Source organism: Leucoraja erinacea, chromosome 10 (genome assembly GCF_028641065.1).
Source record: "Leucoraja erinacea ecotype New England chromosome 10, Leri_hhj_1, whole genome shotgun sequence".
NCBI classification, from domain to species: domain Eukaryota; kingdom Metazoa; phylum Chordata; class Chondrichthyes; order Rajiformes; family Rajidae; genus Leucoraja; species Leucoraja erinaceus.
Genome location: NC_073386.1, coordinates 12140366 through 12160040, shown reverse-complemented (window position 1 = coordinate 12160040; position 19675 = coordinate 12140366). Strand labels below are relative to the sequence as shown.

At 42.8% G+C, this 19675-nt stretch overlaps 1 protein-coding gene across 1 annotated transcript in view; it reads right to left on the bottom strand.

Moving 5' to 3' along the window:
• snx7 (sorting nexin 7) overlaps nt 1-8212 on the bottom strand; it is a 49242-nt gene extending 41030 nt beyond the window's left edge. Inside the window, exon 1 of the mRNA XM_055641482.1 lies at nt 8036-8212. Within this exon, the coding sequence (XP_055497457.1) occupies nt 8036-8179 (144 nt within the window). The 5' untranslated portion in view covers nt 8180-8212. The remainder of the gene's footprint in view (nt 1-8035) is intronic.
• Nucleotides 8213-19675: the final 11463 nt, after the last annotated feature.

Sequence of the window (19675 nt, the reverse complement as noted above, 5' to 3'; positions counted from 1 at the left end):
GTGATTTAAAAATGATAGAATGGTTAACTCAGATTAGATACAAGCCTTGGAGATTTATATATCACTTGATCCCTGTCCTCCAATAATCAAAATAGCTTATTCTCACAGGATCAAGAGCATTTTAATTATATCAATTGACCTCATCTGAGAAGCAGTAGTATCGGGATCATTTTTTTCTGAACTAATCGAGAGATCCATTTAAATTATCTAGGGAAATAAATTCAAACGGCAAATATAAACTAAATCAATAAATCTGGAATAATATAGTTGTGAAAGTTCATCTGCTTCACTAATGCATTTCTGGGAAGTAAATCTAGCAATAGGCAATGGACAATAGGTGTTCGGCCCTTCGAGCCGCACCAAATGTTATCATATCTACCTCATGTGAGATGCCATGTTTACTGCTTTACATGATTTTTAAACCTCTGGAGCCATATCAAGCCAATATGAAATGCCTAGGATACCAAGGTGGGCCAATCTAATGATCACTTACAGAAACAATAAATCCATAATCAGCTGAGTCGAGCATGCAAAGTCCTCCCTAACATTTGGAGACATGCCAAAATTGGGGGAGCTATCACAATGACAAATCAAAAATGTTTACTTTTGGTCATAAGGAATATTGCCTTACAGTCTGCAACCCCAGTTTCCTCCATGACCATCTTTCAACTAACGGGTGAAAGGTCAGTGTTCTAGATTTTTAAAGGAAGCAACTTAAGAGATGGTGGATTAGTATATCGTTAACTATCGACTTTCCTTGGATTCAGAATAGTTTCCAAAAGTTTAGAAAACGAAGAGAATGCCACTATTGGAGGGAAATAGATAGCTAAAAGCTATAGAGCAGCTGGATTAACGTGACTGGAAAAATGCTGAAATCCATTACTGGCAGTTATAGCAGGATTATAGCCCAAATCTACAGCACCCTGGTGATTCTGCATCTCGAATGTAGACTGATTTGGCCTCCTTAACTGAGGTTACTCTTGCATTCAAAGAAAAGCTGTGAAAGTATTCATCTGTAATTTTGCGTTTGTCGCACAAGGAGAGATTAAGCAGATGTCCATCCTCAAAGAATGATTACAATGAAGCACAAAAAAACGACATGGTAGGTACGATAGAAGACTTTAATTATCCCAATATAAACTTGAGGCCTAAAGCAAGACATTTAGAAAATCATATGGCAATCAAACAGCATCAATATGAACTTAAAAAGGAGATGGTACTTGACACGTTTGCTAGAATCCTTTGTAGATAGGGCAAATAACATAAAAAAAAGAGGTTCCAGTATATGAATAAGAAGATAAACACAAAATGCTGGAATAACTCAGCATCTCTGGAAAGAAGGTTGATGTTTCGGTCGCGATGATGTTGCCTGACCCGCAGAGTTATTCCAGCATTTTGTGTCTATCTTTGGTGTAAACCAGCATCTGCAGTTCCTTCCTACACATCCAGTATATGTAGAGTTGGATTTCCAGAGGAAATCCATAAATCGCCACATAAAAGATCAGGATGTTTGGGTTTCCTGGTAATAGAAGGGCTAAAAAATTGTAAGATTAGGATTAATGGGTCATTTGCAGATCCGCAATGTGTATCAGTGGGATGCCACAAGGATCTGCTCTGGATTCTCAAGCATTCAGTTTAAAGAATTAGTTGAAAGGGTGAAATAAACTGCTGCCAGGTTTGCTAATGTGAACATTGGCAGGTCAGCCTTTTGCTTAGAACAAAAAAGTCAAAGAGATATAGAAAGATTGGGCGAGTGATCAAGAAATTGGCAAATGGAAAGTTCAACATGCGATTGCAGAGAATTAACAAATCTACAGTTTTAGAATCTTGTGTCACATTTAAGATATGGGAGAGCAATTAAAGTGCAAGAAAGCCTTCAAAGTCTCTGCTGATGTGCTGGAACACAAAGAAGGCCCCTTGAATCAACTCTAACTAAAAGGTAAGACTAAAGTCTGAATTTATGAAAATCTATCTGTATGGACTTTAATTAATTTAATATAATGTGAATAAATTCATTAATTCATTCATTCCTTATTCATTCATTCACTCACTCACTCACTCACTCATTCATTAAATTGAGGGCCTAAACTATAACACAGTCAATTAAACATTGTCACTAACTCTGGACTTTGAAGGCTTTCTTGCACTTTAATCCACTTCGCAGCACTTTCTTCAGCCTTTTTAATGCTTATCCCACTAAATTCAATTACCTGCTGCAAGTTTCCACGACATTTATTCCACAGAACAACACATCGGAATCTCCAGTAAAACAGGCATCTGTGAAGCCCCTTCAGCCATTTTGTGTGCTAGCCTGAAACAAAGCGCGTGATTGGCCAACTGGCAGACAAATCAATGTTAAATGTGCTTTGATTGGACTAAAATATTCCCGACATTTTCTCGGTTTTTCTCTAATTTAATAAAAAATGTGCAAGTCTTCTTCATATCGAGTTTCAGGGGTGATTTATATACATTTTTTTACACAATATGTGAAAATTTCATGTAGTTTGGTGACTTGGGTCACGAAACTGCAGAATAATGCTCCTCGGCCCACAGCCTACCATCCAGCCATTCACATCCTCCATTTCTAATGCACTGTGGCAATCATATGTACCCTTACAGGCATTGCATCAACTTGCTATGACTTCTTTAATAACATTTTCTAAACTACAGTCACAAGGGCAAAATGCATGTGTATAATTAATTCACATAGATTTGAAATCCATTTGCATTCCTTGATATCACTGAGTTAAGATCTTGAACATGCTGTTGTCGATGTATAAAAATTGCAATGGTTCAAAATAGCAACCCATCTCCTCGTTCGTAAAATTAAGGACGTCCTCCCCTATCACTGACCACATTCTATTAAACACTTGACCACAACGCCCTTCCAACGAAATTGTCCTTTGCAAGTGGTAGTACGCCCAAAGATCTGGTTGCAAAATCTGTAGCTATTTACAATGCTTTACAAAGTTAATTCCCGGGATGGCGGGACTGTCATATGCTGAGAGAATGGAGCAGCTGGGCTTGTATACTCTGGAGTTTAGAAGGATGAGAGGGTGTCTTATTGAAACATATATATGGAGATTATTAAGTGTTTGGACGTGCTAGAGGCAGGAACCATGTTCCCGATGTTGGGGGAGTCCAGAACCAGGGGCCCCAGTTTAAGAATAAGGGGTAAGGCATTTAGAATGGAGATGAGGAAACACTTTTTCACACAGAGAGTTGTGAGTCTGCAGAATTCTCTGCCTCAGAGGGTGGTGGAAACCCGTTCTCTGGATACTTTCAAGAGAGCTAGATACGGCTATTAAAGATAGTGGAGTCAGGGGATATGGTGAGATGGCAGGAACGGGGTACTGATTAGGGATGATCAGTCATAATCACATTGAATGGCGGTGCTGGCTCGAAGGGCAGAATGGCCTACTGCTGCACCTATTGTCTATTGAAATAGATAGTGATGTTTTTCACTGGGCATTCAGAGGCAAGCTGTTTACTTTTGTCCAATATACCTGCAGGTATGTATTCTTCACCTGGTAAGATTGATTAGTTCATTTCCACCAAAATCTTTGCCTTATGTGGCAGATAAATGAAAATGATAACGATAACACTTAAAATTATGTAGCATCATGAGTTCTTGAGAATGAGGTGTGTAAAGTGTACTAACTTTCAATAAAGAACACAGGTGTTAAATAAAATAAACTATATTTTAGACAAGGAGAAGAAAATGGGATTAATGCACTTGTCAGCGTGGGTGTGATGGACAGAATAACCAATTTCTATGCAGTACAATTCTATATGTGTAGGAAGGGACTGCTGATGCTGGTTTAAACCAAAGATATACAAAAGGCTGGAGTAACTCAGTGAGACACGCAGCATCACTGGAGAGGGGGAATGGGTGATGTTTCGGGTCTGAACCCGAAGCATCACCCATTCCTTCTCTCCAGAGTTACTCCTGCTTTTTGTGTCTATCTTCGGTGCAATTCTATAAGAGAAAGAACTGAGAAAGAAAAAGAGATCTATAGAAATTATTGGCATTACAAAAACGTGAACCCTTACATTATTTAGCACTGCATAGAAATTGGTTATTACTTTACAAAACTAGCAACATAATTATAAACCAAAGAAACCAAAATAAAAAAGATAATCAGGGTAACAACCGAGTTGAATAACTCACAAAAGACTACACTGGCACAATCTGTCGAACGGTCAATTTTTACATACGTTATTCTATAAAGGTAAAAATTAAAGACAACTACGGTCAAAATTATTAAAATTCACAAATTAAAAGAGATACAGTGAATAAGATTTGGAAAAAATAAGCATCATCTGTAAATAATTCACAGGGAGTTACAAGTAGGAGCAGCTATTGAATAAATAACAAACCTCAGCTAACAGAAAGGTAGGAAACTGCTGAGTGCCACATTTCACATCTCTGCACAATCAATTCCAGCTTTGTAAATTTCAGAGCAAGTAATGATTTAATGGACTTTAAAGTTGGATTAAGCCCAAGAGTTGTTATTATAATGAACAGGAGGAACCTTTTTTGCAACGTATCTGCTTTAGATTTTCTCCTGCTCTCCCTAAAAGGATAGTTTGTCTTGGCAACAATTTTCTTATCCAATTCATAGTTTCTAGCTCCCTTCAAAAATATGAATAATTTATTCAGATACTTTGACCAAGATGACATGTGCACTATTGGATGTTCTGTGTACTGCATGACATGTGATTCCAAGCTCTATATCAAACATTGTTGCCTGTGTCCTGATCTCAACCTCCACACGTTTCAATCCTGCATTTATTGGGCAATGTTGGTGCCTGATCAGGAAGGTTAAACCTGCTTTCAACTGCTAACAGGCTTCACAACACTCTCCCGCTATACAACCCACTTAATATCATCTTCAGATGGTCCAGAGGAGGTTTACAAGAATGATCCCAGGAAAGAGTGGGTTAACATAAGATGAGCATTTGACGACACTGGGCCTGTACTCGCTGGAGTTTAGAAGAATGAGGGGGAGATGTTATTGAAACTTACCGAATAATGAAAGGCTTGGACAGAGTGGATGTGGAGAGGATGTTTCCACTGGTGAGATTCCAGGACCAGAGGCCAGTCTTTGATAAAGTGCCACACGTGATGCTGCTAAGGAAGATGACACCCATGATATCAAAAGGTAGATACTAGCATGGATAACAGGTTGGCTGGATGGCAGAATGCAAAGAGTGGCATAAAGGGGGCTTTTTTTGGTTGGCTGCCAGAGACCAGGTTGGCCCCAGGTTTCGATGCTGGGGCCGCAACTTCATGTTGTATATTAATGTTTGGATGAAGGGATTGAAGGCTTTGTGGCCAAGTTTGTGGATGATACAAAAATAGATGAAGGGCAGGTTGTGTGGAGAAAGCATGGGCTCTGCAGAAGGACGGACAGGTTGGGAGAGTTTTAACTAGTGGGAGAGTCTAGGACTAGAGGTCATCGCCTCAGATTTAAAGGATGTTTCTTTAGGAAGGAGATGAGGAGGAATTTCTTTGGTCAGAGGGTGGTTAATCTGTGGAATTGCCACAGAAGGCTGTGCAGGCCAAGTCAGTGTATATTTTCAAGGCAGAGATAGATTCTTGATTAGTACGGGTGTCAGGGATTATGGGGAGAAGGCAGGAGAATGGGGTTAGGTGGGAAAGGCAGATCAGCCATGATTGAATGGCAGAGTAGACGTGATGGGCCGAACGGCCTAATTCTACTTCTTTTATTTAAGACCCTATGACAAGTTGAATATATTTTTACTGTTCATAATCTATATCACAATTAATTAACTTGTTTCCAAAAGCAAGTCGAACATTTTCCACATCCTGGCGATCACGCCCTCACTTTAAATAGCTAAAAAAATCTTGTAACACTCCTTTTAAAGACATTTAAGTCACCAAACCTGTAATCTTCACCTGGGGCAGGCCGACCAAAAGAATTCAGTACAATTCTCCACACCCCGACTTTAAATAGCTAAAAAAAAATCTTGCAACACTTCTTTAAAACAAATAATACTAAGTAACCAAACCTGTATGCGCTAACAGTAGCAGACAGATCATACAGAAAATCAGCAGGTCCCTCCAATTCCCTGCTCTCTCAAAACGTCCGATTCAAATCAGTTCTTTCAATTGTATCTGTGCGGGCACAAATTCTCACCAGATGATTATGTCCAAGTAGCTACTTGTAAAGTGCTGACAAACACCACCAAAAAGAACAGAGGCAGAACTTGTCAGATTACTAGGACATTTAACCCAGTGCCATCGACAGAACTAAATGCTAGTTCTATCTAATGAACTGCCCACATAACAACATCCAGTATCGCCATGAAATAATTGATGCTGTTAATTCTCTCCAATATTGTAATGAATGCTGTAAAATGTTGATTCATTCACCCCAGATGTTGCTTGAAATCGCAGAAATGTTTCTTAAAATTTCACATTTCAAACATTCACAACTATTGTTCTCTAACTCCCATCTTTACCTTCACCAACTGCACTCAAAACCTGTGATATAGATTATGTGCAGTAAGATCAGAAGAAATTAAGTCATAAAAGTAACAACAGTTACATGAAAAGCAATTGTAACAGCAGAGCTGCAGCCAAAACTCTCTATCCACAGAAATCTACCCGACCTTCAAAATATTCCCAATAACATAAGTTAGTGAGTCAGACTGTTTCTTTGGAGGGAAATGAACAATTGACATTTTGCATCAGGACGCTTCATCTGGACTAGCACTGACAACATCTTGTTTTCATTTCAAATGTTTTCATTTCAAATCCAAATGTTTTAAGCTGATTTAAAACAATGGAGAACACCACCGATACTAATAAAACTAATATCTACTACAATATAAACCAAAGCAGTAGTAACAGGAAGAAGAGCACCAAAAATAATGACAGCAACTGCCATAATAACCAATAGCGTCGGCAACAGCACCCAATTCATAACAAACTGATGGTGTAACTCAGCGGGCCAGGCAGCATCTTTGGAGGGAATGGACAGACATTTCAGGTCAGTGCCTTTCAGAGTTTAACTCACCACCTCAAACTCGAAGGACTCTCTCCCATTTCTTCCCTCGCTTTCTGCCTATGTTCCTTCTGCTGGCTTCACAATTTGCATCTCTTTAAATCATTCTCTCATACCTTCTGCTTTTATCTCTGACCTTTTCTCCAACATTCAGCATATCGAAAACATTCCTGACCTGTGCCCACCTAATACGTGTAGGAAGGTTCTAAAGATGCTGGTTTGCACGTTAGACACAAAATACTGGAGTAACTCCGCAGGATAGGCAACATCAAATAAGGGAAGAGAGTTAACAGTGGTAAGGATGTGTGGTAAAATTAGGTGATTTGTTTAAACACCATGCAACGACGAATTGAATGTACAGCCTCCAAAAACCGCTCCTGAATTTTCTGCACAGCTCCGGTACAGTGCATATTTATTTACATGAATAAAGTTTATTTTGATATATAAAAACTAAATCTCTGGAGAGAAGGAATGGGTAACAAAGATGGGTCGCGACCCAAAACTCATTCCTTTTCTCCAGAGATGCTGCCCAAAGATAATGGAAGGCAATTGCTATAAGATCTTTGATGTTGCCTGTCCGCTGAGTTACTCCAGTATTGTATGCCATCCTTTTGCATACCACACTTTGTCCGGTCTCTCCTCTCTCCGTTTCCCCCTCAAACTTCCTCCATACAATCAGTCTGAAGAAGGGTCCCAACCCTAAACCTCACCCATTCCTTCTCTCCAGAGATGCTTCCTGACCCGCTGAGTTGCTCAAGTTTTTCGCGTCTACCTCCAGTTCTATGACCTGTTGAGTTACTCCAGCACTTTGTGCCCTTTTCTGCAGAGGAGTTTGCTGGCAGCTCGGGAAGTTATGGCGGTGCAGCGGCTTGAACTGACGGCTGCAGGGTCTCCAAGCCAAGCTGGGTTTTGGGGGGAGGGGGGAGAAGCGGCTCCCATTCCTGCCGCGACCCCTCCTCATCTCCTCCTCCCCAGGGTCCGACCACCATCCCCACACTCACCTTACTATACACCTCCAGGTCGTCTTCCTCCTCCTCCTCCTCGTCGTCGTCGTCGTAGCCCAGCACGTCCTTGGAGAGCGGGTGCGGGGCGGTACGGGGGAGCCTGCCCCCCGCCATTGCTGCCGCCGTCCCGGTGCCGTCCATAGTTAGTTAGTCTGTCTGTCCTGTCTGTCTGTCAGTCCTTCCTCCTGTCTGTCTGTCCTCACACGGCGCCGCGCCGACGGCCGTAGCTCCGCTCACCTCCCCGCCCACCTGCACAGGAGCGGAAACTGCCGGCGCCGCTCAACCGGACGTGACGTGGGGGGGGTGTGGTGTGGTCAGCCCGGTCGGTTCTTCTGCGCACGCGCGGCTTTAGTACCTGGCTCAGGCCCAAACAAAGATACTGGAAAGATTTTGTTGGAGTCATGGAGTTATAGAGTAATCAGAGTATTCAGGCCCTTAGGGCCAACCTGCCCACACCAGCCAACAATGAACCTTCTGAAGGTTACACAGAAAAGCTGGAGAAACTCAGCGGGTGCAGCAGCATCTATGGAGCAAAGGAAATAGGCAACGTTTCGGGCCGAAACCCTTCTTCAGACCGACCTTCTGAATCTTGTAATTGCCAACTTGGACAATTTAAACATTTTTATCAAGCCAAACCTGTATGTCTTTCGAGTTTGGGAGGAAACCAAAGTTCGCGGAGAAAATCCACGCAGATCACGGGGAGAACGTACAAACTTCATACAGACAGCACCCGTAGTCGGGATCGAACCCGGGTCCCTGGCGCTGCATTTTGCTGCAAGGCAGCAACTCTACCGCTGTGCCACCGTGACTGCTACACTAATCCCACCTGTCTGCGCTTGGTCCATATCCCTCCAAATCTGTCCTATCCATGTGCCTGTCTAACCGTTTTTTAAATGTTAGGCTGGTCCCTGACTCAACTACCTCATCTGGCAGCTTGTTCCATACACCCACCACCCTTTGTGTGAAAAGGTTACCCCTCAGATTCCTATTTAATTTTTTCCCCTTCACCTTGAACCCATGTCCTCTGGTCCTCTGTCCCCCACTCTGGGCAAGAGATTCTGTGCATCTATCAGATTTATTCCTTTCATGATTTTATACACCTCTATTAGATCACCCCTCATCCTCCTGTACTCCAAGGAATAGAATCCCAACTTGCTCAACGTCTCCCTGTGGCTCAGTCGAGATTGTTTTATTAGTTTCTGTCTAGTTTATTGTCACATGTACCGAGGCGCAGTGAAAAGCTTTTGTTGCATGCTATCCAGTCAGTGGAAAGACAATACAATATTATAACTGACCTATTTACAGTGTACATATACGTGATAAAGGGAATAACGTTTAGTGCAAGGTAAAGCCAGCAATTTCCAGTCAAGGATAGACCTAGATACGATCACCATTGAGATGGATAGTAGCTCAGGATGGCTCTCTATCCGCAGTAGGGTGACTCAGTTGCCTGATAACAGCTGGGAAGAAACTCTGAATCTGGAGGTGTGCGTTTTTACTCTTCCAAACCGGTGCCGTCGCCTTCCATTATCCCTCCAGCCCGCAAACGGTGCTGCTCTATCGGCCAAAGCTTCTGTTCACCTCTCTGCCCACCTATGCAGGATCGGAAACTGCCGCCGCTCAACCAATTCTTCTGCACATGCGCGGCTTTAGTACCTGAAGCCAAGTTTTATTATCACATGTACCGAAAAGGAACAATGAAATCCTTACTTGCAGCAGCCATATCAGGTTTGCAAACACAGTACTCAATAGGTAAATTAAGAAGCAAACATAAAAACAATGAATGTCTGAAGAAACTGCAGATGCTGGATCAAATCGAAGTTAGACACAAAATGCTAGAGCGGGTCAGGCAGCATCTCTGGAGAGAAGGAATAGGTGACGTTTCGGGTCAAGACCCTTCTTCAGACTGCAGATGCTGGTTTAAACCAAAGATAGATACAAAATGCTGAAGTTACACAGTGGGTCAGGCAGCATCTCTGGAGAAAAAGGAATAGGTGATGATTGGGGTCGAAGCCCACCTTCAAACTGCAATTGCAGACTGGGATGAACATCAGATTTCAACCCTGCTTCAAACATTGAGTTAAAAAAAAAACAATTTGTGCAAAAAAGAGCATATCTCAAAGTCAATTGCAATCAAAGATGGTGAATACTGCACCAGTAATGGATCAGGCTGAGTCCACAACTCTCTACAGCCTCTTGTGTACCTACATTGGAATTGGATCGTATTGGAATTGTCATACTATGCCATGATACAACCAGTCAGGATACCTTCTAGAGTACATCTGAAGAAATATTTGTGGCAGTTTTCAGGGATGGGTCAGCAGTGGAGAGACATACCAGCTTCAAATTCTAGGTATTAACATCTCAGAAGACCTGGCCTGGGCCCAGCACAAAGATGTAATCATGAAGAAGGCGTTCCCCAACTTTCTTAGATGTTTAAAGAGATTCAGCATGTCAACACATTTTTTGAGTCCTGGCAACAAACTTATAAATCACTTTGCCAGTGCAAACGGATCATTCCCGTAATGCAGTGACCAGAACACAGTACTCAAACAGTGACCTACAAAGCATTTTAGATCATTTTATCTTAACTTAGTCATACAGTCATAAACTACAGAAACACCCAACTTGCCTATGCAACAAAGATGGCCTATCTATGCTAGTCCCATATGTTTGGCCATATCCCTCTAAACATTTCCTGTCCGTGTACTTGTCCAAGTATTTTTAAAGGTTGTCACATAACTGATTTTCATGTGACACGCTTACCCAGAAAACTGGCAATTAAAGTAAGACTAAGAGTGCTGAGGGTAATATATAGGCAAGTGTAGGGAGTTGGGATAAATGGGTAATTTTTGGATCAGCAGTAACTGGCATGATGCCACAGCATTCAGTGTTGGGATCTCAACTCGTCGTTGTGGCTATCCCTTGAAGTCGAGGATGATGGTCTACATTCTGTTTTTATTGACTCTCATGTGGCTTATGAGTCCAATCCTGGCTTTGTGTAGATCAGTGTCACTCATTTTATGAGTCATTCTTTTGTAGTTACGCCCACTAGCTTTACAGTAACCCTCCCTGCTTGGTTCCCGCATTATTAGAAAAACGTGCTAGCATGAAGCTATGTCGTTAATAAAGTCTTTGGACCTTTATCATGGCGTAAGGCTTCAGTTATTTGGACAGCCACACCACAACATGGTGTCAGAAGTAGGATTCAAACCCATGCCTCCATTGGAGACCAGCGGCAACTGTATTCACGGTGCCAGATGCACAGAATTCATTCTGGCAGATTTCGCTGGAACATAACTCCTCCAAGTTGACCACTTTCAACACTCCTTTCAGGCATTATAAATTTCTTTGCATGCCCTTTGGAATAAGTTCTGCTAGTGAAGTATTTCAACAAGCTATAGAGCAATTGTTTGCAGGCTACCCATGCTCCATCATAGTGGATGATATCCTCATTGCTGGAAGAACGGTCGAAGAACACAATGCCAATCTAACAAAAGTCTTGTATCGTGCCAAGGCCATCCATCAAAAATGCAAATTCAGAGTGAATGAGGTAAAATACATAAGCCATATATTTACCAAAGATGGCCTAAAAACCAGCGATCCAGCAAAAACCAATGCTATCAATGAGCTCCCAGGACCCACAGAAGTGCAAAGTTTGCAGAGATTTCTTGACATGGTTAACTATTTGAGCAAATTCATTCTGGGTTTTAGCGAAATATCAGCCCCATTGCGCCAGCTTATACACAAAGACACTGCTTGGACTTGGCACAAGCAACAACAGAAAGTGTTCGACACTCTTAAGCAGCAGATGTCTAGTGCTCCTACTCTGGCTTACTTTCATCCTAACTACCGATTACACTGACTTGTGATGCCTCACAACACGGACTGGCGCAGCATGTCTTCAAAATGATGGCAACGGCAATAAGCCTGTTGCCTATGCCTTGCGAAACATAACTGACACAGAACAACGATACGCCCAAATTGAGAAAGAGCTGTTGGCGGTTGTTTTCGCCCACAAGAAATTCAACGATTTCATCTTTGGTCACATGGTTAAGATTGAAACTGACCACCAACCTCTGAGCAGCATTTTCAACAAACCGATCCATGCCTCTCCAGCGTGCCTACAGTGGATGTTGCTGCAACTTCAAATATATAACATTGTTCTGATCCACAAACGTGGGATGGATATGCACCTGGCTGACACTCTCTCTCGCGCACCCCGGAAGACCTGTGAGAATCCTCCCTATACAGGACGAGGGGCGTGTCTTTTCGCCCCTCATCCTGTATGGAGGATTTAGTTGCCCACATAGCTGCTGACGGTACCCTACGATCGCTTATCTCTGTCATTAAGCATGGCTGGCCAGTCAAACACTACAACGTTCCGCTGCCAGTCCGGCCTTTCTTTGCCGTCCATGATGAGCTAGTGCTGCAGGATGGCATTGTTTTAAAAGGACACAATGCTGTGGTTCCCGCTTCGCTGCACAACCAGTATTTTAACGCTGTCCATGTAGAGCACCCCGGCGCTGATGCTATTGTCCTATGGGCAAGACTGGCCTGGCATGGCCGACTACATCGCCGTGAATGTGGCAGCCTGTGCAGTGTGCAACAGCTTGGCACCTCACCCACAAAAGCAACCACTTCTTTCACATCCGGTACCTGCACTCCCGTGGTCTACAGTGGCAGCTGACATATTTGATTGGCATGGCAAGCAGTACCTGGTACTCATCGATTCGTATTCAGGATGGTTTGACTGATTTTCTTAGCAGCCCCACTTCCAGCGGAGTGATATCAACGTTATCTCGCCATTTTTCAGTCCACTGATCTCCGGGCACACTGCTAACTGACAACGGCAGTCAATTCACCAACACTTCAGGGAGTTTGCTAGAAGCTGGAATTTTCGCCACATTTCCAGCAGCCCTGAATATCCACAGTCTAATGAGCTGGCTGAACGAGCTGTCAAAAGTGCCAAACTGCTCATACAGAGCTAAATCCAATGTATTCCTGGATCTGCTCAACTTACACAATAGCTCCAGTGACCCCATTTTGGGTTAACCAGCTCAACGTTTATTGTCGAGGCAAACCCGAGCTACGGTCTGTGGCGGATCAGGCATTGATCCCACAGGTGATTCCACCTGAGGAGGTTCAATCCAGGTTACAACAGAAGCGTGACATACAAAAACAATGGTTTGACAAAACAAGTAGGCCACTGCCACCATTGAGCAAGGGGCAGGTGGTCTGTTTACAGACTGACAAAGGCCATGACCGTATTGGTGTGATCTTTGGAATTGCTTCTGAGCCACGCTCGTATATTGTCACTGCCGTTGACGGCATCTACAGGCGTAACAGACAACATATCCTGCCTGTGAACAAGCCAGTTCCTCCTCCGTATTATCCAGACTGTACTAGTGCAATTCCGTCTGTGTCTAGCGGCACTCTTCCACCTCTACCAGCACAACAACCCGCGTCTGCAACTGCTCCTCTGCCAATGACGACTTCGCCTGTGCCACATTCTCCTGCTTCATGTCCAGGAATGCTGGTTCAGTCTCCTTCACCTGTGCAGCCACCTGCTCTGTCCCTGAGGAGAAAACACGGAGATGGTCACTATCGTACACGTGCTGGTCATGTTTGTAAGCGGTTGTGAAGTACCCGGTCTATGTTTGACTTTCCTCCAGTTTATTATCAATTGCTATGCATGCCTTACATAGTTAATGGGTTTGTACTGTTGTTGAATCTTTAAGAAGGAGGATGTAGATCAGTGACACTCATGTTATGAGTCATGCTTTTGTAATTACGCCCACTAACTTTAGTAACCCTCCCTGCCTGGTTCCCGCATTATTAGAAAAAGGTGCAAGTATGAAGTTACCTATGCTATGTCGTTAATAAAGTCTTTAGACCTTTATCATGGTGTAAGGCTTCAGTTATTTGGACAGCTGCAACACAATACTTTGAAAGTTCTTCGGCATTCAGGACAGGTAATTCCAGATGGCAGATCGGGTCGTTGCTGCCTCACTATCCATTTTCTTCCCTTTTCTTCTAATTCTGCACATCTCTTCGCTTCGAAGGTCGCTGTTCCTTCTTGAATGATGGTTTGCCATAGTTTCCTGTCCTTGACATTGGTTTCCCAATTGTCGATGTCGATTTCACATTTCTTCATGCTGGCTTTTAAGGCGTCTTTGAATCTCTTCTTTTGTCCGCCTCTTCCACGTTTGCCTTCTTTAAGCTGGGAGTAGAAGGTTTGCTTTGGTAGACGCTCGTCTTCCATCCGAACAACATGACTGACCCATCTTAATTGGTTCTTGATGACGAAGGCTTTGATGCTAGATGTTTTTTCTTCATTCAGTACACTGACATTGGTTCTTCTGTCTTCTCTGCTGATATTTAAGCTGCTTCGAAGACGTCGATGATCGAATTTTTCAAGTGTTTTCAGATTGGGTCGGTATGTTGTCCAGGTTTCTGATGCATACAGGAGCGATGGAATCACCACTGCCATGTATACTAACATTTTAACATCTCCAAGTTTGCGGATGACACGAAGCTGGGGGGCAGTTTTAAATGTGAGGAGGATGCTAGGAGGCTGCAAGGTGACTTGGATAGGCTGGGTGAGTGGGCAAATGCACGGCAGATGCAGTATAATGTGGATAAATGTGAGGCTATCCACTTTGGTGGCAAAAACAGGAAAGTAGACTATTATCTGAATGGTGGCCGATTAGGAAAAGGGGAGATGCAACGAGACCTGGGTGTTATGGTACACCAGTTATTGAAGGTAGGCATGCAGGTGCAGCAGGCAGTGAAGAAAGCGAATGGTATGTTAGCTTTCATAGCAAAAGGATTTGAGTATAGGAGCAGGGAGGTTCTACTGCAGTTGTACAGGGTCTTGGTGAGACCACACCTGGGGTATTGCGTACAGTTTTGGTCTCCTAATCTGAGGAAATAAATTCTTGCCATAGAGGGAGTCCAGAGAAGGTTCACCAGACTGATTCCTGGGATGTCAGGACTTTCATATGAAGAAACACTGGATAGACTCGGCTTGTACTCGCTAGAATTTAGAAGATTGAGGTTGGATCTTATAGAAACTTACAAAATTCTTAAGGGGTTGGACAGGCTAGATGCAGGAAGATTGTTCCCGATGTTGGGGAAGTCCAGAACAAGGGGTCACAGTTTAAGGATAAGGGGGAAATATTTTAGGACCGAGATGAGAAAAACATTTTTCACACAGAGAGTGATGAATCTCTGGAATTCTCTGCCACAGAAGGTAGTTGAGGCCAGTTCATTGGCTATATTTAAGAGGGAGTTAGATGTGGCCCTTGTGGCTAAAGGGATCAGGGGGTATGGAGAGAAGGCAGGTACAGGATACTGAGTTGGATGATCAGTCATGTCCATATTGAATGGCGGTGCAGGCTCGAATGGCCGAATGGCCTACTCCTGCACCTATTTTCTATGTTTCTATGTAATATCGGAATAAGGGATCATCCACTTCAGATGGAGATGAAGAAGAATTTCTTCTCTGAGAGAGTTTGGATTCAAGAATCAAGAGTGTTTTATTGTAATATGTCCCAGATGGGACAATGACACTCTTACTTGCTGCATCACAACAGAATATGCGAATATGTAAACATATTCATTGGAATTCTCAAACAAAGGAACTGTGAAGGTGGAATCATTGAATATATTAATTATAAAAGATTGACAGGTATTTGAACAACAAGGGAATCAAGGATTATGGGGAGAGAGCTGGAAATTAATGTTGAGGCTCAGAACAAGTAACATGTTGAATGGTGGAACCTGCCTGAGAGGCCTATTGGCCTATCCCTGCTCCTATTTTATTTATGCTCTTAATCCTCTCTGTCTGAGCAGATAGTAATCACAAAGTGCTGTAATAGATCAGGCAGCATCGCTAGAGAACACGGAGATGCAAAGTTTCAAATCGGGACCCTTTTTCAGCCGCACCCTAAAATGTTGCATATCCATGTCCTGCAGAGATGCTGCCTGACACACTAAAGTTACTTTTTTTGGTCAAGATTCCTGCATCTGCAGTTCCTTGTATCTTCCATGTGGGCACATGTTTGGTTCCCATGCATAAAAAAGCAGGAGACTTCTAACATGTTCCTTCTCATAGAAGGTTAAATGGTGAGATCGACCGATTGACCAAATGGTGCCAGCGCAATAACCTGGCTCTCCTGCACAAAAACCTGGCTTTGGAAGGGGTAGGATGGGAACCCACAGTCCCGTATATATCAACAGGTCGATGGTGGAAAGGGTCAAGAACTTCACCATTCCTGGGCCTGCATATTTCCGAAGATCTCTCCTGCGCACAGCATACTGACGCAAATGTTAAGAAAGCACATCAGTGCCTCTACTTCGTGAGAAGATTACGGAGAGTCAGTATGTCAAGGAGGACTCTCTTGAACTTATACAGGTGCACAGTAGAGAGCATGCTGACCAGTTGCACCGTGGCTTGGTTCGGCAACGTGAGCGTCCAGGAGTGGAAAAGACTGCAAAAAGTTTTAATACTGCCCAGTCCATCATCGGCTCTGACCTCCCTACCATCGAGGGGATGTATCGCAGTCGCTGCCTCAAAAAGGCTTCCAACATCATCAAGGACCCACACCATCCTGGCCACACATTGATTTCTCCGCTGCCATCAGGTAGAAGGTACAGAAGCCTGAAATCTGCAACATCCAGGTTCAGGAACAGCCATTAGACTATTAAACACAACTTCAAACAAACTCTGAACTATAACAGCCTATTGCACTTTATCTGTTTATTTATGCGTGTATATATATTTTCTATGGTTTATGGACACACTGACCTGTTCTGTATTTATGCTTACAATATTCTGTTGTGCTGCAGTAAGCAAGCAAGAATTTCATTGTCCTATCTGGGACGCATGACAATAAATTCTCTTGACAAAATACTAATAAAGATCTGGGTGTTTGATCTGCAAAACAAAAGATGGAAGCGTATTTCGTATCCACTATTTTTAGATTTAAGGAGGAGGGGTTTTATCACCTACAATTCTCAAAATACCACCCACTTCATTCGTTTGAAGACAATTATTTAAACGTAATTAGATATCCCCAGTTTATTAATAACAGTATTTTAATAACAATGTCACATTTTTCAAGTACATAGCTTGTCAAACACTGCAGAAAATCTTTGAAAATAGTGTGTTTAGTTTTAGTTTAATTTAGTTCAGTAATACATCATGAAAACAGGCCCTTCGGCTCGCCGAGTCCACACTGACCAGCGATCCCTGCACATTAACACTATCATACACACACTAGGGACAATATACACTTATAATAAGTCAATTAACCTACACACCTGTACGTCTTTGGAGTATGGGAGGAAACTGAAGATGTCGGATAAAACCCATGTGGGAAAATGTACAAACTCTGTACAGACAGCACCCGTAGTCGGGATTGATCCCAGGTCTCTGGCGCAGCAAGTGCTATGGCAGCAACTCTATCTCTGCGTCACTGTGCCACCCATTTAGGACGAAAGCATTCACTCACGACTACAAATGTTGCAGTTGAGCATCCCACATATGGGGACATCGCAGACGTCAGTGCACCCAGAGTGCAATGGGATAGCCTCGTCCTGGGAGACCAGCCATCGTGTCCACCGATTCCCCCCTAGTGTTGTCCATAGAATCAAGAGGCATGAGAAGTACACAATGCAATAACTCAGTTAGTTCAATCTCAAAATATCAGTCATGACTCAGTCTGCATTATTTACAAAATGTTTGTGGGAAGTAACAACCTAGGTCAAAGAAAGGATAATAATTTGTCCTGTTTATTTAACGAGAATCACTGTTAGACGTGAATTGTACGTGAATATTATGCTTATAAGCTGATAAGATTGTCTACAAAACAATTTATTGCAATTGGGTCAGTTTTGTTTTTATTTTTATACTAGACTGTGGGACCCATTGGGTCCCAGTATCACATTGGCAGGCTGGTCCCCCAACACAATATTCCACCTCTTCACCAATTCCAATATTGGTGGCCAGTGTGGGGGGGTTTCTGGAGCGCTAGTATGGGTGTTGTGGGCTGAAGGGACTGGTTTCCAGAGGGCTAGTATGGACATTGTGGGCCAAATGGATTCTTTGGCTGGTGGCTCAGTCACTCGAGCCTGTTGTGCTGGCAGCTCACTCACTCACGGCTGGTGGGCTGGCAGTTGACTCATGGCTATTCCTTGAAATTCCATTTCAAGCAGGGTGCAAGGCCATCAAATTCAATGGCAGTTTCTTACCACTTCAAGCAGGGTGCAAGGCCACCAAATTCAAGTGCAGTTTCATACCATTTCAAGCAGGGTGCAAGGCCACTAAAGACAGTGAGTCGTGACCTCTCCCTCCTCCATCTTGCAGAGACTGAGCCATGCCCACACTTCCGGATTTTATAGTCCCTCCCCCATCCCACCAGAAAGGGCGTTGCCTTCATGGCGTGGCCTTCAGGAGAGAGAATCTCAAGATACAAGATACAAGATACATTTAATTGTCATTTGGACCCCTTGAGGTCCAAACGAAATGCCGTTTCTGCAGCCATACATTACAAACACATAGACCCAAGACACAACATAATTTACATAAACATCCATCACATTGCTGTGATGGAAGGCCAAATAAGCTTATCTCTCCACTGCACTCTCCCCCCCCCCCCCACCCCCCCGATGTCAGAGTCAAAGTCAAAGCCCCATGGCGATGGCCTTGTCCCGTGGCCATGTAGTATCTCAACATTTTTTAAACTAATAACTCTTTTATTTTTAATCAATGAGAAAAATCTTCTTATCCTGTGTGGCGGAGGGGGACTCTGGGTAAGATGGCCAAAATTCACAGGCGTAAGTGGCAGCGTTTTTTCTAAAATCAATATACAGAACAACAGGAAGTGGTCAAGATCAGAATTTTATTAATATAGACTATCGCTGCATAATTTCACATTCCTTTCATGCTTCCTAAACCTTTGTAATTGAAAAGTTGCACATTTTATGGAACATCTTAATGGCATGTGTGAATCCATTCAATATTTGAACAGGATATAATTTTTAAAATGCTTTTCGGAGCAGTACCTTGGCGCAGCGGATAGATTTGTGCCTCACACAGCTCGATCCTGAACTTGGGTGCTGTCTGCGTGGAGTTTGCACATGCTCCGGTTTCCTCTTGTATCATGATGTGCAGGTTTGTAGGTTAATTGGCCTCCTGAAATTTTCCCTAATGTGTAAGGTGGGAAAGAGGGATAATAGAGAACTGGCATGAATGGGTGGTCGGCGTGGATCGGAGAACCGACGGACCTGTTTCCATACTGTTTCTGTAAATTAATCTCCGAACTAAACTAAGATACATTCAAATATCCCCAAATAAAAGCCATTCTTTTCCTCCATATCATTCTTTATCCACTAGATGTTGCTGTTGTATAGGTTTGCTTTACTCAACATCTGCTTTTCTAAATATGCCTTGTCTGTGATTCTTCAAAATGAACCAATAGAAAACAATTAATAGCATCTTTTCCACATACTTCTTTTTGAAACAGTACTTGCCGAAGTAAAGTATAGGGTTCTTGAGATATTAAGGTAAAATATTAGTTAATTTGGATTCATTTGGGATAAAGCATTTCATTAGCACATTTATCAAAGAAA